This window comes from Carassius auratus, chromosome 3 (assembly GCF_003368295.1).
Source record: "Carassius auratus strain Wakin chromosome 3, ASM336829v1, whole genome shotgun sequence".
Lineage (NCBI taxonomy): Eukaryota > Metazoa > Chordata > Actinopteri > Cypriniformes > Cyprinidae > Carassius > Carassius auratus.
In genome coordinates this window covers 25,830,630-25,856,370 of record NC_039245.1, presented here as the reverse complement: position 1 = coordinate 25,856,370, position 25,741 = coordinate 25,830,630, and the positions used below count along the sequence as shown (strand labels likewise).

The 25,741-nt window shown below is 39.8% G+C and overlaps 1 protein-coding gene across 2 annotated transcripts in view; it reads left to right on the top strand.

Annotated features, from left to right (window-relative positions):
• LOC113052516 (probable helicase with zinc finger domain) overlaps positions 1–25,741 on the top strand; it is a 45,040-nt gene that overhangs the window by 11,202 nt on the left and 8,097 nt on the right. For both annotated transcript variants that reach the window (XM_026216936.1, XM_026216930.1), the window contains exons 13-27: positions 1,476–1,606; positions 1,812–1,991; positions 3,777–3,878; positions 4,480–4,658; positions 5,806–5,924; positions 6,922–7,067; positions 8,363–8,510; positions 8,668–8,851; positions 10,090–10,318; positions 13,795–13,999; positions 19,672–19,723; positions 22,628–22,806; positions 23,002–23,209; positions 24,297–24,379; positions 24,615–25,065. In XM_026216936.1, coding sequence (XP_026072721.1) covers positions 1,476–1,606; positions 1,812–1,991; positions 3,777–3,878; positions 4,480–4,658; positions 5,806–5,924; positions 6,922–7,067; positions 8,363–8,510; positions 8,668–8,851; positions 10,090–10,318; positions 13,795–13,999; positions 19,672–19,723; positions 22,628–22,806; positions 23,002–23,209; positions 24,297–24,379; positions 24,615–25,065 — 2,596 coding nt within the window. The remainder of the gene's footprint in view (positions 1–1,475; positions 1,607–1,811; positions 1,992–3,776; positions 3,879–4,479; positions 4,659–5,805; positions 5,925–6,921; positions 7,068–8,362; positions 8,511–8,667; positions 8,852–10,089; positions 10,319–13,794; positions 14,000–19,671; positions 19,724–22,627; positions 22,807–23,001; positions 23,210–24,296; positions 24,380–24,614; positions 25,066–25,741) is intronic.

The window sequence follows — 25,741 nt, the reverse complement described above, 5'->3', positions numbered from 1 at the left end:
CACGGTTCCTTAAGTCACTGTAAAATTATCCCAGAACATTTCAAGCCATAAATGGGATGGTAATGGATTAATTCTAATGCTGTGCAGGGCTGGGGTCCAACGGAAAACATATAACTGTTACGTAATCAGGATACAAAAATATTTGTACAAGTATTTCTGATGATGACCATATTTACATTTGTGACTGTGAAGTAATCAGATTACATTACTTACTGTGGTTCTTGGATTACTTTACTGAATACTTTATCATTAAGTAATTAGTAACTGTAGTGGAATACATTTTTAAAGTAACCCTCCCAAGCCTAGGGAGAGGGTTCAGTTCACCTAGAAATGAGAATTGTGTTATTTAATTACCCTCGGGTTATTCTAAACCTGTATGAATTATTTTCTTCTGTGAAAGCGATGTCTACAAAGTATTTAGTGTATGTGTATTCCAAGTCTTCTGGAACCGTGTGGTTTCAGTCTGTTGCTCATATATCAAATACAATTTTTCTATTTTAAAATATTCAACTTTTTCATATGACAAAGCTGTATTTTCAGCATCGTTGCTCCAGTCTTAGCATCACATTAACCTTCAGAAATCATCATAATATGCTTTTCTGCTTTAAGAAACATTTCTTATTGTTTTTCTGAGTATATCTAAACATTCTTAAATTAAGATACCAGAAGCAAAAGGACTTATATAAAAAGAAATTAGGAAAATATTGAGAAGATTTTTGCCAATGGGGCAAGACAAATATTCTTGATTTACCTTAAAGTAAAGACTATTTTTCTCTCTACATTGGCAAAAACATTTTTCCAGTAATGACTATCTAAAGTCATTTTGCTTCTCAAGTAAATATCTTGATTCAAGAATATTTAGATATTTGTAGTAGAAAGCAAGTAAATAATACTAAGAAAATCTTCCTTTATTTTATTTGCAGTGCATTAATGTTTAAAACTGCTGTGCAGCTTTTTTGACAATCTTTGTTGAATAGTAAGTTCAGAAGAATGGCATTTTTTCAAAATCTATATATTTTTTTACTGCCACTTTCGTTCAATTTAATTGGTCCTTGCTGAATATTTAGTTATATTTTTATCTAACCTACCCCAAATGGTGGAATGGTATTGTGTGGTTTCCGAGGATTTGTAATAAAGCATTTCTGATTACTTTGGAGCTTAAAAACCTCAATCCACATTCGCTTTCATTGAATGGGAAAGAGCAGCCTGCACTTCTCCTTTTGTGTCCCACTGACAACAGCAATGTGTTTGGAAGGACATGAAGGTAGTTTTGTACCACATTCAAACAATGTTTATTTTACTCTATTGAAAACCATTTCTCTGAAAGGCATTTTCAGTCGTCTGTTAGATGTGTTGTCTGTAGCACATGGCAGGCGCTGCTAGAAAAGAGCGTTCAAATAAACCCAGAAAGTCTTGGCAGAGTCTGTTTGAACAGCAGGTGTGTGTGTGTGTGTGTGTGTGTGTGTGGATGCAAGGTGGAGCTGCAGTTTCAGCTGAACAGGCTTCCTCTGTGTGAGATGCACTATGCTCTGGATCGCGTCCGTGATAATGGGATCCTGTTTCCAGATGTCAGCCTCACTCCCACAATCCCCTGGAGTCCCAACAGGTACGAGCAGACACACAAAGACCCAAACAAGTGAGTTTTACACACACATCTGGAGATCTGCTTGCAGTAGTCCCTTGTCTAAAAAAGACTGTCTTCTTGGTTTTATAAGCACCTAAAATGACAGAGGACATGAATAATATCTGCTTGTGTGTGTTGGCGGCGCATTTGTAGCCAGTGTGTAAGTTGTTCTTCCTGGGTGCCACAGGCAGTGGGATGAGCAGCTGGATCCCCGTCTGAACGCCAAGCAGAAGGAGGCTATTCTGGCCATCACCACCCCCCTCTCCATCAGCCTCCCGCCAGTGCTCATCATCGGACCCTACGGCACAGGCAAGACCTTCACGCTGGCCCAGGCTGTCAAACACATCCTCAAGCAGCCCGAGACACGGTGAGCAGGAAAAGCTTGCTTTACAGGGGCAGCCTTAAAGAAATTTGCCATAGAAAATCATTTCCAGTCATCCCCACTGTATGTGAAACGCATTTACACGGGCTGCCAAATACCGATGGAGAATATCCATAGACAGCTTTTTTTCCATGACTTAAGACGAGACGAATAAGAGGATGATGTCATTACACAGTAACTGTGACTACATCAGTATGCAGTTTGGTTAATGGAAACTAAAATATAGTTTAAAAAATAACAACTCTTTTTTTTTACAAAAAAAGGTAAAGAAAATGTGGTTTTCAAGCTTAGGGTTGCCAGGTGCCAAAAGCTTTTCTTCCCCAGCGTTTTACTTTAATCTTTGCAACCATGAGTAATGCACTTTACCTGTGTAAATAATGCTGGTTATCTGAAAACAGATCTATAAACCAGTGCTGTTTGCTGTATAAATCTGCTATTAAACCTTCTCAGTGATGAATTACTAAATCCAAACATGGATCTCGACTATATTGTTTGCTTTTGTGTGTGGTTGCTGGTAAATGTACTTGTGCAACCTCTGTGCTGCGATACTTTTTGTGTAGGGCTGCACGATAAATCAAAATGAAATCGTGATCGCGATTCGAGAGAAGCTGTGATTGTCATGTGAACCTTTCAGAGAAGCACGGTTCTGTGATCAGCAGTAAATCTCCATCCGAAGGCCAGAGGGCGCTCTCACGCTGGAAATCTAAATATGCCTCGAAGAAGAAATCAAGGAAATGCATGCAGCTGAAGAAACAGAAGATTTTGGAGTCAAAATATGTTATTAAATGTGGTATTTTCACATGATTTCAGATGGAGCAGTATTTACTTGAGAAGCTATGCAAACGGCTTTCATTATCGCGAATGATTTCTTTGATTTCATAATCGCGCAATAAAATCTGCGATATTTTTTTTCTTTTCTCTAACTTGTCAGTGAACTACAGCTCTGTGTAGTAAATGCTGCTCCATCTGAAAGCATGTGATGATGATTTACTGCTGATTAGAGAACTTGCTTTGGTAACAAAATGCGCATGACAATCAAGTTCGATTAATCGCGCAGCTCTATGTTTGTTGTTGCTTCAATATAAAACCACAAACAATTCGAAATGATTGGAATTAATATTAGAAATGTCAGGTTAAGCTTTTGATTTCGACCAGTTTTCATAATGCCGTGTGTTCATTTATATGATGATACTATAAAAACGGAAACTAGATTATTTTTGCTTATAGGTGAAATTGCAGTAATTTTGTCCAGATCTCTTGACAACAGTTGAGATCATGATTTATAATGTGTAGTTTCCATTTGATTAATACTAAACCTAAATCCTCAGACATTGGCGATTTAAAAACATTTACCAAACTAAAAACAGTATAACTTGACTAAATTACTAAAACGACATAAAAAAAAAGACACAGGAGTATTACCACTACTTTACAATAATGCATTTATGAAGGAAGTCTATTAGGCAAGACATTATACAATGATAAACATTAAAATGCACACTTCAAAAATATACCCACACTTTTAGTGTTAAACAATTGCTTACTGACCTTGTTTGGACAGTTCTAACTTTAAACACCATAGACTTCCATTGTAAGTGGAAAAGTGTGTTTTGAGAGACAAAATGAATTTTTCACAGATGTGGAGCTTAACTTGTATAGATCCCGACACAGTCCTCGGTGATCGTGAGGAATCGTCTTGAAGAACAGAGGAGCTGAACTTGATTTTTTTGATCATTTGTCCTGATGGCTGCTGTTCTCTCTTTGTTTCAGGGTTCTGATCTGTACACATTCAAACAGTGCAGCAGATCTGTACATTAAAGATTACTTTCATCCATACGTGGAGGCTGGCAATCCACACGCACGCCCTCTCAGGTAACACTGTCACTGTCATTGTTTGCTAAAAAAAAAAAAAAAAATGCAATCACAATTCTCGCTGTGGAAACTAACTGAAAATAAGCTTATACTGAAGTAGGAAAATTACTAAAGCTAACGCTGTAATAAATATAAGCTAAATTGAATAAAACAAAAGTGATTGGACAGGATTGCATGGCGTTGAATGATTTGAAAGCTGGATGTTGTGGAAGGAGATATGTTATGCAATTTTGATGCTGTTAGTCACCCGGAGTATTTTCAAACTGTGTTGTTTTCTCTCAGTTCAAGGCCACATTGGCACACCACCCACACGAGTGTGTTCCTCTGTTGTCTCTCTTTTAGCATCTCAAAATTTGGCCTTGTGCTGACAAGAAGATATTAATTTCTTGATCAATAAACCTGGTCTTATAATGCACAGTTCATCAGTTCATGCGTTTCTAATAAAAAGGATTGGTTTCATAAGTTTTTGATACAGCAAAGTTTTGGTTGAGTGTACTTTCAGTGGATGGACTGAAATCTCTTCTATGGTTTTGGGGGAGGAAATAACAGAATCTTCATTTTTTTTGGGTGAACCATCCCATTTGTGTGTGTGTGTGTTCAGGGTTTATTTCAGGAACCGCTGGGTGAAGACGGTGCACCCTCTGGTGCAGCAGTACTGCCTGATCTCCGGAGCGTACTTCACCTTCCAGATGCCCACGCGACAGGATGTAGAGCGCCACCGTGTGGTTGTGGTCACGCTCAGCACGTCCCAGTACCTCTGCCAGCTCGACCTGGAGCCAGGTGAACACACAAACACACACATATAGAAAGAGAGACATGACAGAAACGTGGCACAGCTGGACACGAGCGCATTAAACCCCTCCTGCGGGAGCGATACAGCGGGGTCCGCAGCAGTTTATTCGGAGAGGCTCATTTCCTCCTGTGTGTCTGCGCACAGGATCATCTGTTGCTAAGAGACCCGTCTTGTCTGTCTAACACACTCTGCATCATTCACATCCAACGCTGTCGTCTTTTCATCTTTGGTTTGTCTTCACACGTTTCTTAGCAGTTTAGTTAGCAGTCATTCCTGCTGATTTCTGACATCACACCAATGTGTTTGAAGGGTGAAAGCTTATTCCCTCCAGTGCCAAACATTTTGGGGTTTGTGTATCTTGTAGTACACATAGGACTATTGACATATGTGACCCTGGAGCACAAAAGCAGGCTTAAGTCACGGGGTATATTTTAAGTAGCAGCCAAAAAAACACTATGGGTCAAAATTATAGATTTTTCTTTTATGCCAAAAATCATTAGGATGTTAGGTAAAGACATTGTTCCATAAAGGTATGATGTATATCTCCTACCGTAAATATATAAAAACTTAATTTTTAGTTCGTAATATGCATTGCTAATGCATTTGGACAACTTTAAAGGCGATTTTCTCACTATTTAGATTTTTTTGCACCCTCAGATTCAAGATTTTCTGTCTCAGCCAAATATTGCCTGATCCTAATAAACCATGCATCAATGGAAAACTTATTTATTCAGCTTTCAGATGATTTTCCATTTTCCATTTTGAAAAAATTGACACTTAAGACACTTAAGTTTCGTGGTCCAGGGTCACATATATCTGACTTTATTGATTTCCAGATTGATTCAGAATGTCTTCTAGAAGAACAAAAGCACATAAGCACATTTAGTTAAAATAATAAAGGCATGTTTACCATTATTAACACCTCTGTGAGTTGTGTGTCAATCACACACCTGCACTCAAACTACAAACAATACACCTGTTCCCGTGAGATGGTGCGTGCACAACCTCCTCTGTGGCAGAGCCTTTTGGGTTAATGGCTGCTGTGTGTGTGTGTGTGTGTGTGTTTTATTATTGACGCCTTCTCCTGGGAAGCTCCATGTAATGAATATTCCATTCCCGTGTGTGTTTCTAAAGGGATCTTCACACACATCCTGTTGGATGAGGCAGCCCAGGCTATGGAGTGCGAGACCATAATGCCGCTGGCGTTGGCCAATAAGAGCACCCGGATCGTCCTGGCAGGGGACCATATGCAGGTACCTGAGTGATGACATCCGCTCTAAAAAGTGGCGTCCATGTCTTTTTGGTATACAAACAGAAAAACATGAGTTTTGTTGCAGTCACATCCTGTCTCCCCTCGCTGCCCTCACTCTGCAGACCGTGTCACGTCACTGTCTCACTCCGCCTCAGCCCGACTTGAACCAATGGGCCTCTAACTATATGGCTTTTAGATAGAAACCTCATCACCACCACCAACACTTCCTTCTGCCTTAATAATTCATCTCACGCCCCAGCTGTGCTTCCTCATGCGTTAGGAATAGATTAGACAGTCATTCCTTTAGTAGCTGTTGACCAGTATGGTATCTGGTATCTAGAGAGTAAAGATGAGATATAGTTATACAAAGATGGTGCGTTCCTTTTACTTAAGAATGGGAGAACATGGCTGAATAGTCCCGCCTTCTGAATAAAAAGAGCCAATCACTAATAAGAATGGCTGAATAGTCCCGCCTTCTGAATAAAAAGATCCAATCAATAATGATAATGGGAGAACATGGCTGAATAGTCCCGCCTTCCGAATAAAAAGAGCCAATCACTAATGAGAATGGGAGAACATGGCCGAATAGTCCCGCCTTCTGAATAAAAAGAGCCAATCACTAATGGGTAAAGTCATCATGTCACTGCAGCCGCTGTTAGAAGCTGTTTGCTATTGAAACAGTGTGAAAAATAAGAGCATAAGAAACCGCATTTATGAGGTCTTTGTTGTCAAATTTCATTGGTGATTTGCAATCTGAAATGTAATCGAACAACTTTAGATAATTTGATGTCCCCCAAATCCATTCAAAGAGACAGGAACTGCACTTGAATGACTGAAATAGGTCAACAACCAATGACATCAGTTATTAACAATAACATTAGGTACAAGAACTATTGCATCCAAAAGAAAAATCAAGACTGACTTGAGCTCAGTGAACCCAAAGGCCTCTGTCTAGTGTAACACATTTAAGAGTGACTCTGAGCTTTCCTGTCTTGCAGCTCAGTCCGTTTGTGTACAGTGAGTTTGCGCGGGAGAGGAATCTGCACATGTCTCTGCTGGACCGGCTGTACGAGCACTACCCATCCGAGTACCCCTGCAGGATCCTGCTGTGCGAAAACTACCGCTCCCATGAGGCAATCATCAAGTAGGTGTGAACTTTTTCACACCGCTCTTCCCGAGGAGAGACAGACATGCAAACACACAAAGCGTTCGGTCCGTGTTGCTGCAGACGTAATTACACAACAGATTCCCTCGCGCTGTCACTCTTCCTGTCTGCTTCTCTCTCCAGTTGTGCTTCAGCCTTTTGGGTTGGTTTTTATGTAGATCTCTTATATGCATGACATAAATTAGTGGTTCTCAACTACAAGGACATGCATAATGCAATCTAAAGCCAAATAATAAATGGCAACTAAATAACTGTGCATCGTTAGGAGAGCAAAATAAGTAATAAGAAACGAGAATCTGACCATCTGAACGAAGGAGTCTCATTATCAGTGTCACGAATGACTTCGAAATAGTGCAGAATAATACTTCACAATAAGCTCCTATATGTTAGTGTTGGTCTATGCATGAAAGAACAACGAGCAATGCATTTGTAACATATTATGTTAAATAATTTAGTTTGGTGTTAACTAATTGAACCTCATTGTACAGTCTTACTAATCTTCCTTATTCATTTTGCATAACTTTTATTAGTTTAACAGGTCCTCAGCGGTTTACGCCAGGTGCTCCGGTTTCCTCCCGCAGACTTTGAGCCCCGCTGTGTATTCTTAAATTACTTTATGTAAATCTGTCTGATCGTAAAACGTAATCATCCTGGGAGCAGTCAATCCATGATTTATTATATGTAAAACGAGACTATTTTCCTCCGGGACAAGACAAGGCACTGCATGCAAAAATTGAGGCTTAAAGCCACACACACACACAGACAGAACAGTCGATGCTAACAGTAACACATTTGCGGTAAATTCCTGTTTGGACATCCAGTCATGTGTTTTGAGATTGAAATCCGACAAAACAGATCAAAGATGGCACACTGCTTTGGAAATTGAGTGCCAGTTTGTTTTTGATGCATTCAAGCATTCGCTAATAGCCCCCCCGAACTGTCCCCCAACCCTTGAGAAGTCAGAAAAATGAATAAAGCATCCTTGATTGGAGAGCTTGGATGTCAAATTGTTAATTAAAATGGATATGGCTGTCTTCAGCGCAGAAATTTACATGAAGTCAGTTTTTTCTGTAATCATTTTGCATACAATCTACATATTTTTGTGCTGTGGAACGTTTGAGTGGGTAATATTCAATTCGGCCAATGCAGAATGTGTTCGAGTATATATGCAGAGATTTGAATCTTTAAGAGTTATAGCTCTTGATAGTTTAAAGAGGAGCTGGATGACCTTTTTAAGGCCCTAAGTGCTGACGGTGTGTTCTGGCTGACCGCAGCTATACGTCTGAGCTCTTCTACGAGGGCAAACTGATGGCCAGCGGGAAGCAGCCGCCCCATAAGGACTTCTACCCTCTGACCTTCTTCACTGCCCGCGGAGAAGATGTGCAAGAGAAGAACAGCACGGCTTACTACAACAACGCCGAGGTGACCCCAATATTTGTTTGCGCTTCCGATCCATTAGATGGAGTTTTTATTGTGCTGGAATTGGTGTAAACGAGCCTTGTTCCCAGTTGAATGGATGTGTGTGCATATTGGAGGGTTATCACTGAGAATCTGTTGGGAATGCTCTGTCCTTCTGCAGGTGTTTGAGATAGTGGAGCGGGTGGAGGAGATGAGGAAGAAGTGGCCCGTGGCCTGGGGGAAGCTGGACGAGGGGAGTATCGGCGTGGTCTCGCCCTACGCCGACCAGGTCTTCCGAATCAGAGCCGAGCTCCGCAAAAAGAGGATGCCAGAGGTCAGCGTGGAGAGAGTGCTGAATGTCCAGGGTGAGTGAAAGATGCCACATCTACAGTGCATTTTAATACATCGAAATTGCATAAGTTATATCGTTTCTTGAGGAAATGTATGGTAGTTAGGCCATCCGAGATGTAGATTAGCTTGTTTCTTAATAGGAACAGATTTGGAGAGATTCAGCATTAAATCAGTGAATTAACTGCAGTGTATGGGTGCCGTCAGAATGAGTCCAAACAGCTGATAAAAAAATCACAATAATCCACAAGTAATCCACACCACTCCATGCCAACAATTAATGTCTTGTAAAGTGAGAAGTTTAGTCAAAATGTACTATACTTGTTATTATGTCACAGGTTTAGGAAATGGTACAGGTGACCTTGTGAAGGAATATAGATTGGCTCCATTAAGGTGCAATCAAAGTTGCTCAGTGAAATTTTGCAGGTGGAATCCAGTAATTTCAATAGGCATCTACGCAATCCAGAAGATAATGAAGGTGAAAGATTTCCAAGCACAGATATTGCAAAGGGTTCAAGTTGGTTGTGCAGGTTTGGTGCTTTGACCAGCGGAAAGCTTCTTGGTTTGAAAGTGACTGTGTGAGCTGTGCGTCATACATCACTACGCTATTCGTTTTACCACAACTTTATACATTTCATTTGAGTAGAATATTGCAATGGAGGGAAGAAAAGACACAATCTGTTATTGGGGGACTAAGCACTTGACATCTGGCAACCTCAGATTTGATAGATAGCAATGCAAAATAACAAAAATGTCAAAATGGAAAAAAATAAACTCATTTTGAGAATAAATAACTAGCGGGGCAAATATCAAAGAGCAGAAATCATGCTCATGACTAAAATACGATTAATCTCACAGCCCTAATAGTTTATAGTCTCCGATTTTTCACCGACCCAATTAGAGAGATTGCCTTTCTGCAGAAGGAAACATTTGATGCTACCTCTCAATTTTGTCAAAGTAAGGAATCTTCAATATAATTGAGAAGCCAAACATTAGACAAATCTTCGCATCTGGAATGTGCCCCCAGTGGAAGATCACTAGGTTTTAGACCAGGAGGGTGGCAGAAAGAGCAAGTTTATCCGACAGCAATATCACCTGCCAAATGTGAGTTTGGTGTCTGACAAAAGAGTTGGATGGGGAACAAATGTACATCCAGGTGTTTTGCAAATGCTGTTTTATGTTGGTTTCGTGTTTGATGACTTCAGGTAGCACCATTACCAACATGCTAATGACACGTAGCATCTGCTGTCTGTAGGTAAGCAGTTCCGCGTGCTGTTCTTGAGCACCGTTCGCACCCGTCACACCTGCAAACACAAGCAGACGGCCATCAAGAGGAAAGAGCAGCTGGTGGAGGACTCCACCGAAGACCTGGACTACGGCTTCCTGTCCAACTACAAGCTGCTGAACACCGCCATCACTCGAGCGCAGTCCCTGGTGGCCGTGGTGGGAGACCCCATCGCTCTCTGCTCGGTGGGACGCTGCAGGTAAGCCTAACCTAAACTGTTGTGAATGGGGCTTTATGATTTGTGGGTAGACCTGTCTGGATGTGTGCGCTGGGCAGACAGTGGCTCGTTGCTGTCTGGTTTCGGGGAGTACCTGCGTAGTCAATGTCCCCATAGGAAGAGCTGTCCCTCTGCCTTCCCATCATGCACTTCACCACTGTCAGCTTCGACTAACACGATCTTCAGACATTCCGTCTACAGAAGAGACATCAAATCGTGTGGCACCTCTCTTCAGGGTTCTCTCAGGAGGACAGTGTGAAGCCAATGCACTCGTTTACCATCACTGCCGTCTGTTTGAGAGACGAATCGATGAAATAATCAACAACCAATATGATTATTGATTAATCTAGCTCTTTTCTTCACAACTCTCATGATTCTAGATTGGAAATCAAAGAAATTAATAAATATAGTAATAAACGCAAATACAAAGAGGCAGAAAGACCCCTAGGGACCTAAGTAATGGTACACCAATGGGTGCTCTACGTACGCTTGTCAAGACATTGCAAAAAGACAAATCTTATAAGTGATCCAATATGTTTAACAAAAAGTACCATATTTTTCTAAATGTCATACGGTTACAGTTTCTTTCACCCACTGTTTAACAGATGGGATTTATTATTTTTTTTCAAAAGCTTTTATATAAGTTTCTTTGCAACAGTAAGCCCATGGGACATCAACTGCATTTGACAGCATTGGTTTTAATTCTGATGCCAGTGCAATATTGATTCATGAATTCTCTCCAGTAGTTCAAGCTTAAGTGAACCATGCTCTCATGTTTTTGTCCATTCGTTGAAAGGCGGCGAGTTTTTTTGATCACGCTCTCAATGCACAGCCGTGTCTGCAGATCTGTCTTTGTTTGGAATCTCAGAAATGTTTTGCTTCTGTGAAAACGGTCTTGTGAATTTGTTCACATTATCTGTGCACAGTGGGTGCGATGCTATATCCCACAATGCACTTGATTCTGTACATTTCGAATACTATTTGTACACAAAAAAAGCAGTAGGCATTATTGAGTATGTAACATGAAGTATGCTAGTATTTTTTTGTTTCTCCCAAGTATTGATTAAACTATCATCCATGGATTTAAGAATCAATGGTAACACGTTTAAATTTCAAGTGACCACATTTAAATTCCATTGTCATAAATATGCATGATAATAAGCAGCTAGTAAATCGTGCATAGTGTTCCCTGATTGTCCAAACGAAGAGCACAATTAATGATTGATTCATTTTTAATATAAATTGAAACCTAGCCCTAATAGCAAAGGTATTAAAATTCAATAGAGCAGACGGTGAGTGATGTTATCTAGCAAGCAGGTCTCTCTGTGACCTTTGACCTCTTGTGTTTTAGCTCTTTGTGACGGTTCTCTGACATGGGTGTTATGGTGCTATCAGTTTAAGAGATCCACTGTCTACAAGCGGTTTTGCATCTAATTCAGTCTGTCACTGTAGCTTCAGCCTGTCAAGTCCTCATCAAGCTCCTGATTAGTTCAATCAGTTCTGCTTCCTCAAGGCCTCATCATATCATCTGAAATGAGTTCTGCTGTTTGAGGAGGAGGGGGCACAAACTATTGCTCGTGGAGTTGGCATGTATTGCGAACACTAACTCCGCTTGACGTCTCGAACTGTATGGTGCTGACATTGCTCGTGTTGTTGTGTGTGACACTGGAAGATGTAAAAGTGCGTCACGTTGCTGAGATCTGGACAGATTACCCATCAGGGACGGTAAAGTATAGCACGTCTGCTTGAGTTGTTGCTTAGAGGATTGCGCAGTAAACCGACAAGAAGTGCTAAACCCTTACATTTATACCATATTCACATAATCATCAATTAGTGTACTTCAAGATTGAATTATGCACTACAAATGGCACCTAAACGTAGGGTCGTCGTAGTTTCTGAAGTACCTACAGACCTGGGGATGTACTTTTGATTTCTTTGCTGAGCACAAAAGTGTCTCCAAATCTACATTGACTTTTAAAAGTTTTCTTTTATAAAACACTTGAAAGTATGAGGTGTTGAATCCACACTTCAGAAATGCCAACTCCCGATAATGGTTCACGGATAAAACATTTTGGCCCCTCATGGCCCCCTCTTTACTAGAAAGTGCCTCTCAAGCGATCCCAACCTGTGAATTATCTTCAAGCATCTCTTATCAACCATAAACTCGCCAAATTCTTGCAGCTTCGAATGCTACAAGATCCCCATGTGCGGTTTTCAGAAGCAGGAGAGATCAGCCGCTAAATTACGCGGTGAGGCATTGGGTTTCTCCAGCCCGGAGTCACGGTGGAGGTCTGAGATTGTTTGAGACTGATGTCACTGGAGTCAGGTTGTGAATTTTGCCCTTTCAAGCCGCAGCGATATGAAATACAGCTATTAGGGGGAGAATCAGTCATATTCTGCCTTCCGTGTGTCAGTGTGGCTTTACCAGTCAGCCGTGAGATCAGATTTGGTTTCTGAAGTTGCGTCTTAACCAGCTTGTGTGACTGATTCATTTGTAACTCAATAACTTGATGTTCAATGGTGCACGGACTCTATTGTTTTCACTCTTGACCGAGTCAGTAGCTCCAGTCTGAATGCGAGCAGCATCTGGATTAATAATGGATGTTTTTACCCCCTGGGGATTCTCCGAATGGAAATCTGTACTCGAGAGTAATTGCCTGAAAGTAGTTTTCTGACTAACTCGAGCAACAAGCTAGTCTACAAGCATGTAGCGGTGCATCACAACAAAGCACTGTATTTCTGGTTTAAAAATCACTTTGTATTTCACACACAGGCGGAAAACTGCGTGCGCTGAAGGAATATCCAAAATGCTTTCTTAAATTCTTCTCTATTTTTGTGGAATTGGAAAGCCCAATTGGTGTTTGGGAGTTAATTAGTCACGAGTAATGTGAAAGGTTGTGGTAAAGTGGTTTATTTCTGTCAGTGGGCTGCGTGTGATTTTGGGACAAATGCTTTCAATGGTTTTGCCTGTGGCTTAACAATCAGGCTGAAGTAGTTACAACTAGATTGTGAGTGCATGAGCCTTGATCCAGCAGCAAAAGATTCATGTTGAAGCTTTGGGGTAAATTTGGCGTCCCTAATGAAAATTAACCATGGTTTTATTATAGCCAAAGCATAGTAACCATGGGTTTTTGAAGCAATACTGTCTTTCTTTTGTAAGTGTTAAATAGAATCAAGTGGGAAAATCCCAATCACAATTCAGTAGGTAGCTTTTATAATGGCTTTGGCATCAGAATATACTTTTTACATTCAGATTTAGCTTTTTAAAAAATATGTTGCTCTTAAGAATCTCTAGGTGGGTCCTAGCATAAAGTTGGGGAACTTCTGCTCTAGATTGAACTTTCTTGGTTTTCTTTTGTGTTGGTGGCACATGTATAGTGAGGGACATCAGATATCAGCCCTGTTTAGTGATGCGTGCTGTTTTTACTCAATCTCTGCATCCATTTGGTCCTTCACAGAAAGTTCTGGGAGACCTTCATCTCCATCTGTCATGAAAACCAGAGTCTCCACGGCATCACCTTTGAACAGATTAAAATCCAGCTGGAGGCGCTGGAGCTGAAAAAGACCTACGTACTCAACCCGCTGGCCCCAGAGTTCATCCCTCGTGCCCTGCGCTCGCAACATCCCCAGGGTCCCGGCAAGCACCAGCACTCTCCACCCAAGGTATGAGTCTTCATACAAAACCTCCCAAACACTAATAATCAGATTACTTAGAGATTTGAAGAAAGACAAAACCAAGAACAATCCAGACTCTTGATTTTATTAAGTTTCTCTTCTGTTTTACACAACTTCACAATTGGGTTTATAGCACCTTCAGGCGTCCTCACAATACAAGAAATTCCTACTAAATGGGCCAATTTTATATCTCATCTCAGTTCATCTGTCGTGCCCGGAAAGAAGGACCTGACAGTTACAGCGTCTGCTCGGACACGGTCAGTGGCATCCACTGCGGAGGGATTGTTATGGCGTGCTGTGATGTGGAGTCATGCACGCTCTCCCCCGCTGACATTATTAACCCCTTTGCGTGCAAACATCGCTGACGGCCCCAGTTTATTATTGTTTCACCTTCACAGCACATTTAACATCACTGCCTTACTTCATCTGGACAAACTGTGCATCAATGGAAAGTTTAAAGACTCAAGCTTCGATATTTGACCAATATTTTGATAAAACATTGTTGCAGTGACAGATATTTAGTGATTTATGTCAGGAGTGCAAAATAATAAATCCGTATTATGCCACATTTTGAATAGAAATTCACAACTCACTCATATTCAGTCACGTCAAGAGCGGTTTATTTGTGTTCACATAGACTCACTGAACAGCGTCAATAAGGATTTACAGACCAAAGATGCATATCTGCGGAGATATATGGATATATTTACTGATGTTTACTTCATATTTCTTCAGACAGAATCGTCATTTCTATTCATTTTCCACGGATTTACGCGATCAGATGATAAACAGCCTCTCCCAGCGATCTCTGTGTGCGTGCAGTAGTCACAGCTCGTGCGGTGTGTGACTCAGACTCTGATTGGGTCTTTCAAACATCAATCTTAGAGTTTCATATCTGGACACCGCCCCATCGTGTCACATGCTTCCTGCACACTTCCTGGTAGTTATCTGGCCAAAACAACACTGAAACACCTCTGTACACACAAAATATCCGAATAATAAACCCGCGATTACGATAGTAAAGCTTGGTATGAGAATTTCTTGAGATCTGGGGCGTTTTTATAAAAAAAATCGAAAATGTACATCGGAAATGCTAACTTGTGCAGCGATGAAAAAGGCTACAAATAACATATTTTTACAACAGTAAACGACCAAATTCCACCCCTGATCGCTAAAGGAAGTTATTATAAACACTCGATCGGGGTTTAAAGTGAGTTTTGAGTAAAAGTGTACTAATAATTTCATAAATTGTCAGATGTAGCTTGATGCTAACGTTAGCACCAATGCTACTAATAGCAGGTGCTTTTCTTCTTCATAATGCATTTTTGTCTCAATAATTCACGTAAGGTCGTAAGAAAATGTTTTGTTGTATTTTTATAGTAAGACTTTTGATAAATAAGGGCTAAATGCAAAGAGAGACTGAAGTGAGATCGCTGCTTTGTTGCTTTGTAAAGCCTGAAAAACCACAATCAAGGCTAATAAAGGTGGAATAAAAACAAAAGAATAATGATAAAAGAATAATGCGGATAATGTGTCATACTTGGCGGAGGTGTGAAAGAACCGTTTGGTGAGAACAATACAATCATGATTCAGGCAGTTTTCAACAGTGAAACATACACAAAGAGCACAGGAAAGTTTACATGTGAGATCTTACAGAGATGACAAGGGCCATAAATCAATCTGATTAGCCTTCTCTAAAAACACACATGACATGGCCTTAGAAAATATTTCATAAAATTCACAGTTTTACAGATTCGATTATGAAATTTTTTATGAAGTCTTGGAAGACTTGTGGCCTTAGCTACACTGTGTTTTCAAACTCATTTCCTACATCAACATTTTTTTAAATACATTTAAAACATATGTTTTTAATATTTTTATTTTTGTTTTTATGTTTGAGCTTATATATCTCTATTATCATAACAGTCTGAGTGATTCTGATTCCTGAACAGTAAACTTTAAAGTGTCAGCTTTGTGAACAAAGGTTGATTATGTATCTAGTCAGAAAGAATCATGAGCAGAAACCTTTTTATTTTGGGTATGTAATTTCGGTCTCCATGCCAAAAAAGGGGGGTTACTAGTAAGGGGTTAAAAGGGTTTGACTCTGCGACTGGCAGAAAGTATCTGTCTGTATGCAAAATGAGCTATCGCCCCCTAAGAACGAATAATATGCCAATCACAGGGTCTTGGAAAAACCTGGCGAAGTCATGGAAATTTATTTCCGGACCTCTGTATAATAGAGTAGATTTTCAATCAGGTCCTGAATTTCAGTGCAGGATCGTGCATTATATCACACAGTTTTACACGTTCCTTCAGGTTTATAAGGCAGGAAATTCCTGCTACAGAAAAAAAAACATAAGTCGCACTGGACTATAAGTCGCATTTATTTAGAACCAAGAGAAAAAATTACCGTCTACAGCCGTGAGAGGGCGCTCTATGTTTTCAGTGTAGACTACAGGAGCACTGAGCAGCATAGAGCGCCCTCTCGCGGCTGGAGACGGTAATGTTTTCTATTGGTTAATTTCTCTTGGTTAATTTCTCTCGGTTCATGTCAAATTAATTTTGATAAATAAGTCGCACCTGACTATAAGTTGCAGGACCAGCCAAACTATGAAGAAAAAAAGTACGACTTATAGTTCGGAAAATACGGTAGATAAAATATCACATCAAACTAGTCATTTGAAAACGGGCTTCACATCAGCGCATCTTGTCTGCTCTTCAAGAGAGTTGCTGCACACTGCGATATGAGACTTAAGTTCGCGTTTGGGAACAGTTGATAGAATTGTCACTTGCCTAATCAAAGACCTTGCAAGTATCCTCATAAACAGTCAATTTTTCCTTAAGTGAATGTAAACGGTTAAGATGGATAACTCTTGTGTATCAGTGTATTAAACAGGTGCAGTCAGTCTTAAAGTGATAGCAGCCTAATAAAGCTGTGTTGTCTGTCATAAATATTAATCGAATAACAAAAGAAAATCACTCAATGCTCTTGACTTAATAACTTCAGTAACTTCAATTTTAAGGATTAATCTGTTTTTAATTCAATTTATTCAATTTTTGTATATTTCGTCACCGGAATAATACTGTTCAACCTAAATGGTTTCCTAAAATAAATTATAGTACGGAGTTTAACTAAATACACTACAATATTTAGTGATGTGATGGTATGTTCTCTGTGTGGAGTAATGTCTGGAACAGTCACATCTTCTACTTACCATTAAAACAAACAGGAAGCAAACAAGTAGCCTATTCATTAATTTTAGTCAATATATACTATGATAAATTTCAACATATATTTTTATATTGCTTCTATACTTGTAAAATAATGGAACATTAGTTCATGAATATTCTCTCAAACGTCATGGAAACTTAATCAATCAATCCTCAGCCCTAAGGGGAGAAAGGTAAACATGCCAAAATAGATGAGTGAGGAGACTTCCTCTTCCCCCTTGTTTCTGTAGCTCAAATTTGTATCTGTTTCTCCCCACCCACTTCCGTTTCATTTGGACTAGCTATAGAGGATTATTGGCTGCTCGATTTAGTGGCTGCAACGTCCCAAATGTTTTATTAGTGAATCTCAAAAAAACAGCTCAAGTCATGTTTAACAAGCCTATTTACAATGCTTTTCAGATTTAGTTTACAGATACTATTTTTAAAAAATATGCATACTCTACACAAAAAAAAATAATATTTGTAATATGCAATTAATTGAACTTCAGGTTTTCTCGACATGTCACGATATTGGGCTTCGTGAGTTCCTTATCGCGATGAATGATGGGATGTGCTTAGACATAAATGCCTTTCTGAAGTGATACTATAGATGGTGTGCTTTTAGTGTGCGTCTAAAAAATAGGTCACCGAAAATTTGACATTAGCCGAAAATGTTATACTGTTTCTTGGGGGAAATCATTTCAGTGTGCAAAGAGCGTGACATTTGGAGTCCAAACAGCTGATAAAAAAAAAACATCACAATAATCCACATGACTTCAGTCCATCAGTTAATGACTGAAGTGAATAGCTGTATGTTTGTAGGAAACAAATCCATCATCGAGAAACTGTTGCTTCTGGACAAAATATGGGTGTTTTATCCATAATATTGCTTGCTTCAGTGAAAAAGTAATTTCATCTGAATCAGGAGAGAAATATGCGCAGATGAAGCACTGTTTCAAATAGATACAATTATTTGGGTGGATTTTGATGTGAGAGACAACGGGGTGGAGTTTCTCACTGGAGGAAGTGTTGTTATGGATTAATGACTCCTATTTTAGTAGCAGTGGTTTCAAGTTAAAATGCCTTAATGGATTTGTTTTTTAGTTGTTTTTTTAAAAAATACACACAGCTTTTCTCTTCACAATACATTAATCGATGAACAGGAGTCGTGTGAATTATTGTCAAGTTTTTATCAGCTGTTTGGACTCATTTTGACGGCACCCATTCACTGCAGAGGATCCATTGCTGAGCAGGTAATGTAATGCTGAGTTTCTCCAAATTTGTTCCCATAAAGATGAGGGTGAGAGAATTTAAGCAAATGTAAAAATTGTGGGTGAACTAGTCCTTGCAGGGCACTGAGATTTGGCCTTTTTAAGATATGAGACAATCTTGCGCACTTCCTGTCACATGCATGTGCTCAAGTGACCAAGCCGAAAATATGGGTATTATTCCATATAAACATTTCTTGTTTTGATTTTGCTTACCGCTCACCCAGTTTTCGCAATGTTTGTACCCTTAATACAATACCAATGATTTCACCACAGCAACTTAAACCAAACCAAAATAGCAATGATATCAATCTCGGTCCAGAACAAGCATTTGCCATACAGACCAAGGAGGGAAGAACTCAAGAACCCAATTCTTGACCAAATTACCACCATGTTTTGGTCATCTCTGATGTATCTTGATTGGAGTGTGATAATTATAGACATTTCCATTGATTTCATCCAACACTTGACAGGTACATCCCCATTTTTTTTGTGCTGTAATTGTCCCAGGCTTTGTACAGAAACATGCTGTTGAAATAATAGCATGATCAGTGGTTGACCCCAGAGCTGCCAGCAGAACACCTCAATTATGCATTGATGCTGTCAGCATGTCATTCTGTATGCACTCAACCACATTGATCTGTTTAAAAAAAATGTCACTTTCCGAACGGTTCGCATCAACAGACTGATTTGGAAGTCGATGGCAGCACAAAAAAAAATAAAAATCCAAGCACTGTTTTTTTTTTGTACGTTGCAGTGCTGTAATTCAGGCACCAAGAACAAGAGTTTGTTCCACTCGATCCACTGATTATCTTTGCAGTTAGTGCTGTGTTTTTCTTGGAAATCATCTGTGCGCGCTCCCAACCGCCTCCTCAAACCGCCCTCTGCCCTCGTTTTACTGAAACTCCACCCACGTGGAGCAAACTCGCCAACAAACGTATCAAGAACATCTCAGACGTGATTTCCCTGACCATGTGGAAGTAAACCATTGTAAACGTTTTGACAAATCAGTGCTGCCTCACAGCGATGCTCTTCCCCAAAGAAAGGGGAAGCACGGCCCCCTGAGCCTGTGACTATAGTTATCACACTAGATGCGGAAGACCCCCTTCCCCCTCACTTACCCTATGCACGCTTCTTCATCCTCTTGCACTGATTCACTCAAACCCTCCTCTTCCTCTACAGGCAAAAGGACAGCTGGCCAATCACACTGAACCCTTCCCCCCTGAAGGCTTTGGTAAGTGTGTCTCTCTCTTTGACCTCTTGTTCTTGAAGGTTTGAATGTTTTCACCCAGGATTCTCTGAATTGGGCGATTGTGCTCTCATTACATGTTCTCTAGCTCTAAATTGCTACAGCGTAAGGTTATTATGATAGCGTTATCACATCAATACCTGTCAGTTTGTGTGCAAGTATTAAATGTGTTGGCAGAAAAACAAATCTAATGGTTAACAAACCAACAACCAAATCCAGAGGGGAAAAAGCAAGCATTGGTCTTCGTTATTGCATAAGTACTGTCAAAATACCACATACTGGATGTTATTGTTATTAATTGTAATATTCAAAACAGCTGTATCAATAATAATATTAATAACGTTTATGCATTTAGCAGAAGCTTTTATCAAAGGCAACTTACAGTGCATTCAGGCTATCAATTTTTACCTATTATGTGTTCCCGGGGAATCGAACCCACAACCTTGTTCATCAAACCCGCAACCCTTGCTTGATAACGCAATGCTCTACCACTTGAGCTAGAGGAACACTAATAATAATATAATAATCAGATAAGTAATTTGTACAAGAAAAGGAAGTCAAAATAATAATATAAATGCATTATAAATATTTTTTATGTAAACATTTTTTTTAATAATAATTTACTTATGTATTAGAATCAATACATTAATAATGTCAGATTCAACTGTTTTCATAGGAGTTGACATTGTTGATATTTAACACATACTAGGATTGGTGAAATAGAAATTGAATAAAAACTGGTGTTGTATAATTAGTGTATATTTAAATTAATAGTTCAAACTAAAATTACTTTAATGTATTGATTTATCATATACACTAGGATTGGCACAATTGATTTATTGTGTATATACTAGGATTGTAATATCCTTATAATCATAATAATATCCTAATGTTTGGTATAACTTGTGTATGAAGGTGTTTTTTTCAGTTATTGAATGCTATTTGTGTATTTAAATAGGAATTTTCAACCAGGAATGAAAATCCTCATCATTTACTCACCCTCATGTTGTTGCAAACGAATGACTTAAAGGTTTTTAATAAAACCCGAGAGATTTCTGTCCACCAAAACACTAAAGTTTCAAAATGTTCATGAAGACAGCATTGAAGGAATCCATATCATATTGAAATTCACCAAAGTAGTGTAGTTGTTGTTGTTGTTTATGGCAAATAGTAGCAAGTACTGTACATGCAATCACAGTAGTGTATTTCCAATTCTACCATCTTAAATACTTTTCCACTTTAACATTGCATGCTTTGGCACTGGTGTGTTGGCAGCAGGTAATATAGTGTTAAACCTGTGTATAGATAGACACTTAAGATGAACTTGAGGTGGTCAGAGTTTACCTGCTTTACATTCATATCGAGCAGTTACGTGGAGAATGTGACAGAGAGGTCAGCAGCTGAATTGCCCCTCATGAAGGAGATGTTTTCACAGCCTTTGACCTCTGATTGGAGAGTTTGAGGATATTATTGGCGTGATGTGACAGTGCTGTCAGAACAAATCGAGGTCATTAGTTTGTGGAGCGCTGCTCGAGTGATTGTCGAGGCAGAAAGAGCGGACGGAGAGCGAGAGCATAAAAGGAATCCAAGAGTGATCAGTCAAGTGTATCCAACTTCCTTCCAGCCTCATTTCTCGCCCCAATCAAAACATGATCCCGCCAATAATGTGTGGCAGCAGCGCCAATTCTCCCTGAATTACTTCCTTGGATTGCAGATGACTTGGGCCAGGTGTGTGCTGTTCAGCGCTCATGAGGACATTTTGGGGGTGGCTGTAGTGTAAAGATTCTGGGCTTCAAACTGTCTGAAGCAGGGATGACCCTGAAATTGTTAAAGATAAGTGTGTATCAGGGCACATTTTCACACTAGAGCTTTTAGATCAGAGCAGTGTCTTACTGAGCAAAAGGTCTTTAGGAAAACCAGGGTTTACACAAAGGAACTGCACACAAATTTATATTGGGTGACTCGCATTACATATCAAGAACATGTTCAGGTTATACTCAGTCATAAAATACATTTTTTATTTAAATGTTATTTTTTATTATTTAATGTATTACTTTGACGTATGATTTATGAAGTAAATGTCCTTTATTGTCATTAAGTTAACAGTGCAATATTGATGGTTCTAAAAAAATATGCTTCATTTTCTTTATGCTATATATATATATATATATATATATATTTATTTATTTATTTATTTATTTATTTATTTATTTATTTATTTATTTATTTATTTTCACCTGTACGTGTTCTTAAAAGGATCTTGTTCCACCAATAAATAGTGTCTTGGGTATGATTCATTTGACCCCCATTTACAAAGTTATCCTGGAAGTCCACACAATTAATGGTTTTGTGTGAATACTGTACATTCATCTCTTATCTAATGTGAGTGCTAATAATCTATGTGATCTACAGATTTAGAGTAGAGATTCTAATTAAATCAGTGCATAAATGAGACCTGAAGAGTTTTAATATAACTATTGATCACACATGTGCAAGTATTTTTTGCCAAGAGCCTTTTGGTGTTGCCAACAGATAGAACCAAAAGTGCCATTTTTTTTAATTATCACACATTTTCTTGCTTGTTAACAGGGAAAAAAACCCACATTTGGGTTAAGGGTCTAGCAAATGTGCGAATTAAAGGAAAAATGGCTAGAAAATGTATTTAATCAGTGTTCTCCAGGTTGCTTAGGATGAATGTGTTTGCTAAATGTCTAGTTGCCAATTGTTGGATTTCACCTACTTCATCACGATACAATACAAAAGAGCAATAGTCAGAAATGATTCTGGTTCTACTGCTTTACCATCCAAGAGTATTAATGTAATATTGTAAAGTAGGACATAGCATTTGAATCCTATATTCTCAGTTTTGGTCGGTGTTTGTATCTTCAGTTCAGCCAAATGCTGCTGTGTTGATGGGAAACCCGATTCAGGCCTTTACTCCACCAGGAGCAGGAGCTCCAGCCTCCGGCAAATCACCAAGCCCTGTTCAAAGAATCGACCCCGGAGCCAACATCCTCTATGTGCCCGCTGTCTATGGGGGCAATATGGTGGTGCCCATGCCTCTTCCAGTACGTTCTGTACTTCTTTCTCTTGCTGTGTAACATTGTTCATAACCTGTACATTTTTTAGATGTTTCAGCCTGTTCTCATGTTCTTTTTACTATCAGTTGGAATTTGGAGGCCCTTGTATCTCCAACCTAAATGTATTTCCTTGTAATGCACATGTACACTTATATGACCCTCACTTCACCTTCTCTTCACCAGTTGCCATGGTCTGGCTACCAGAGCCGTTTTGCTATGGATCCTCGCATCATAAGTCATCAGGCCGCCATGGCTGCGTACAACCTCAACCTGCGGCCGGCAGCCAGTCGCACCTCACCTGTGCTGTATGGCTTCAATCACCCGTCTCCTCTAGGCCTGAACCAGCAGCCTTCCTCTGAGAAAGAGCTACTTCAAGAGCCCAGTGGAAATGGTATATAGTGACTTCCATTTTGACAATACCAGTTGCTCAACTGATATGTGCCATTAGCAACACCAAGGTCATGGGTTTGAATCCCAGGGAGCACAGATGCTGATAAATGTATATTTAAAGAAAACTAACCATTTTAGTTTGGGCTAGTTTAAGTGAGTTGGGTGTTTTTGTTAGAGAATTACAAAAATTGTAAAATGGCCCGAAATATTTGGCAATAATGCAGTTAAACTCAATGGGACAAGGTGGTCTGGATGGTTTAAAGGATAAAATATGCAACTCTTATTTTGACAGATGCTTTTGTGAAAGATTCAAAACAATGTCGCAACAACTAATCGATAAACTTGATTATTATCGATAATGAAAATCATCGACAGCTATTCTCATTATCGATTAGTTGGGTCTGCCCACAGTGCACCGTACAACTGCAGCCGGTCGCATCAAATTACAGCACTGAATAATGCATTTCTATTTACATAATGCATCTAAAAATAGTGGAGGAAACCGAATGAGCTCCTGCAGGAAAAGTATGTGATCCAAGCTGCCAAAAACATGAGAAATCTTTATTTTAAGATTCAAGCTGATGCATTAGCGTAATGGCTTGCCTGTCAGTTGCATTGAGAGATACATGTGTGCGTTCTCAGCACAAAAAAACTTTCAGATAACGGTCATGTCCTTATCTGTAAATGTCATAAATTCACGCAAGCCTTTCTATTTTTGCATAAAAGCCTTGAACTCTTTACTTAAAGAGCGCTGACAAGGCAGTCGCACGTGTTAAACAGACCCAACACAGAGAGGGAGACGCTATTCAACACAAAAACATTCACTGTGCTGAAATATCTGTTGTTGGACATTACTTTTGTTATCCGATTAATCGGAAAAATAATCGGTCAACTAATCGATTATCAAAATAAGTTTACACATCACGTTTTGGTAACGTAAAAGTGAACCGAACTGTACCATGCAGTGGAAAAACATAATAGTTCATACTTTGCCTTAACTTTCACTAACATTACATTGTAAATGTTTTTGAACTTGGTGAACTCTGTCTTTTGGGGTTGTATTGTGCTGATTTGTTGTCATTCTTTAGGGAAGATCGACATTAATGGGAAAACGGAGCATTGTAGGCTGCTGACACCTGAGAGGAAAGCTCCTGAGCTGAAGGAAAAACAGGTACCATCCATCTGCTCATGCTCTTTTTGTATCTATCTATCCTACGTCCTTCCCGGTTTAATCTGAAATAAATCAAAGGAGCCGCCCACTACGCCTTCCCACAAGAGCACTTGTAACATGGACCATCTATCTTCACTCGTCCCATGCATGCTCAAAACACTTCAGTTCTCCTACTCTTTTACACCCTCCATTAGCATCACATGTCTGTAATGATTGTACTTTCTCCTCCCCACAGGGAGACTCCGAGTCGGTGCAGAATAAGAGTCCAGAGCCCCAGTCCAACATGGGCTTCCCTGGCAGTCGCCTCATACGCAAAGACCCGCAGGCCCAGAGGGCCCTCAACTTCCACCTGGGCCCCCCGCATCCCGGTTTCCCCCCTCACCACGGGAACAGCCAGTTTCCACAGCAGTACGGTCTATCACGACCTCCCCTCCGAATGCAGGCCCCCATCCACCCTCAAGCCTCCTTCCCCCCATCGTTCTTCAGTGGACCTCCAATGGCGCACCGCGGGCTGCAGTCTCCGGTCCTGGAGGGTGGGGAGGGCTCGATGGGAGCGGGTCCAGGTGGGGTGGCTGAGGATCTGAAGGGTGTGGTGAGAGGACTTCCCCTACAGATGCACCAGCAGCCCCTGCGCATCAACAGCTTTGGAGAAGAGAATTTGGAGTCTCTGCTGGGTGATACTTTAGGTATGTACACAAGCAATAAGGACAATAAATAGATTTAGCTAAATTTTTTATGGTTCTGAAGAAAAATATTACCAGTTTATTTTAAATATAGCCTTCATAATGAATAACTTCTTAATTTGCCCTCACAAAATAGATGAACATTGGTGTGATGCAAACACAGAACCAGTTTGGTAGTTTCCTCCTCCAGTGTTTAGCTGTTCAAATCATCCTTCATTCAGACACAGTAAAGATCTGATCAGAATCAGTGTAGAGGGGCCAGGTCTGGAAGATTTCGCTGCTAGAGAGAGGGTGGCCAGCTGGTTTAGCCAAGGCCAAAGATCAAGAAGACCAAACTACAGGAGTTGGCCATCCGAGGGGCATGTGATCGCAATCCAGGATAGTCCATAAGACACTGAGCCATAAGATGTTCCGTTTGAAGCCCTTAAAACACTTAATTTAAATTTTCTTTTTATTTCATTTATCTTTTAGATGTTTTAAGTTTAATTTTACACTTTAACACTTTAAGCACCAACACTTTTTCAGTAAGTCATCTTTCTTGCAGAATTTGCTTCAAATAAAGAACTTTGTTGGCCAGATTGTTAGTTAATCATTTAGGCTACAAGTCAATATTGCCTGTATGTACAGCGATTATTTACATACACCGTATTTTCCGGACTATAAGTCACACTTTTATTCA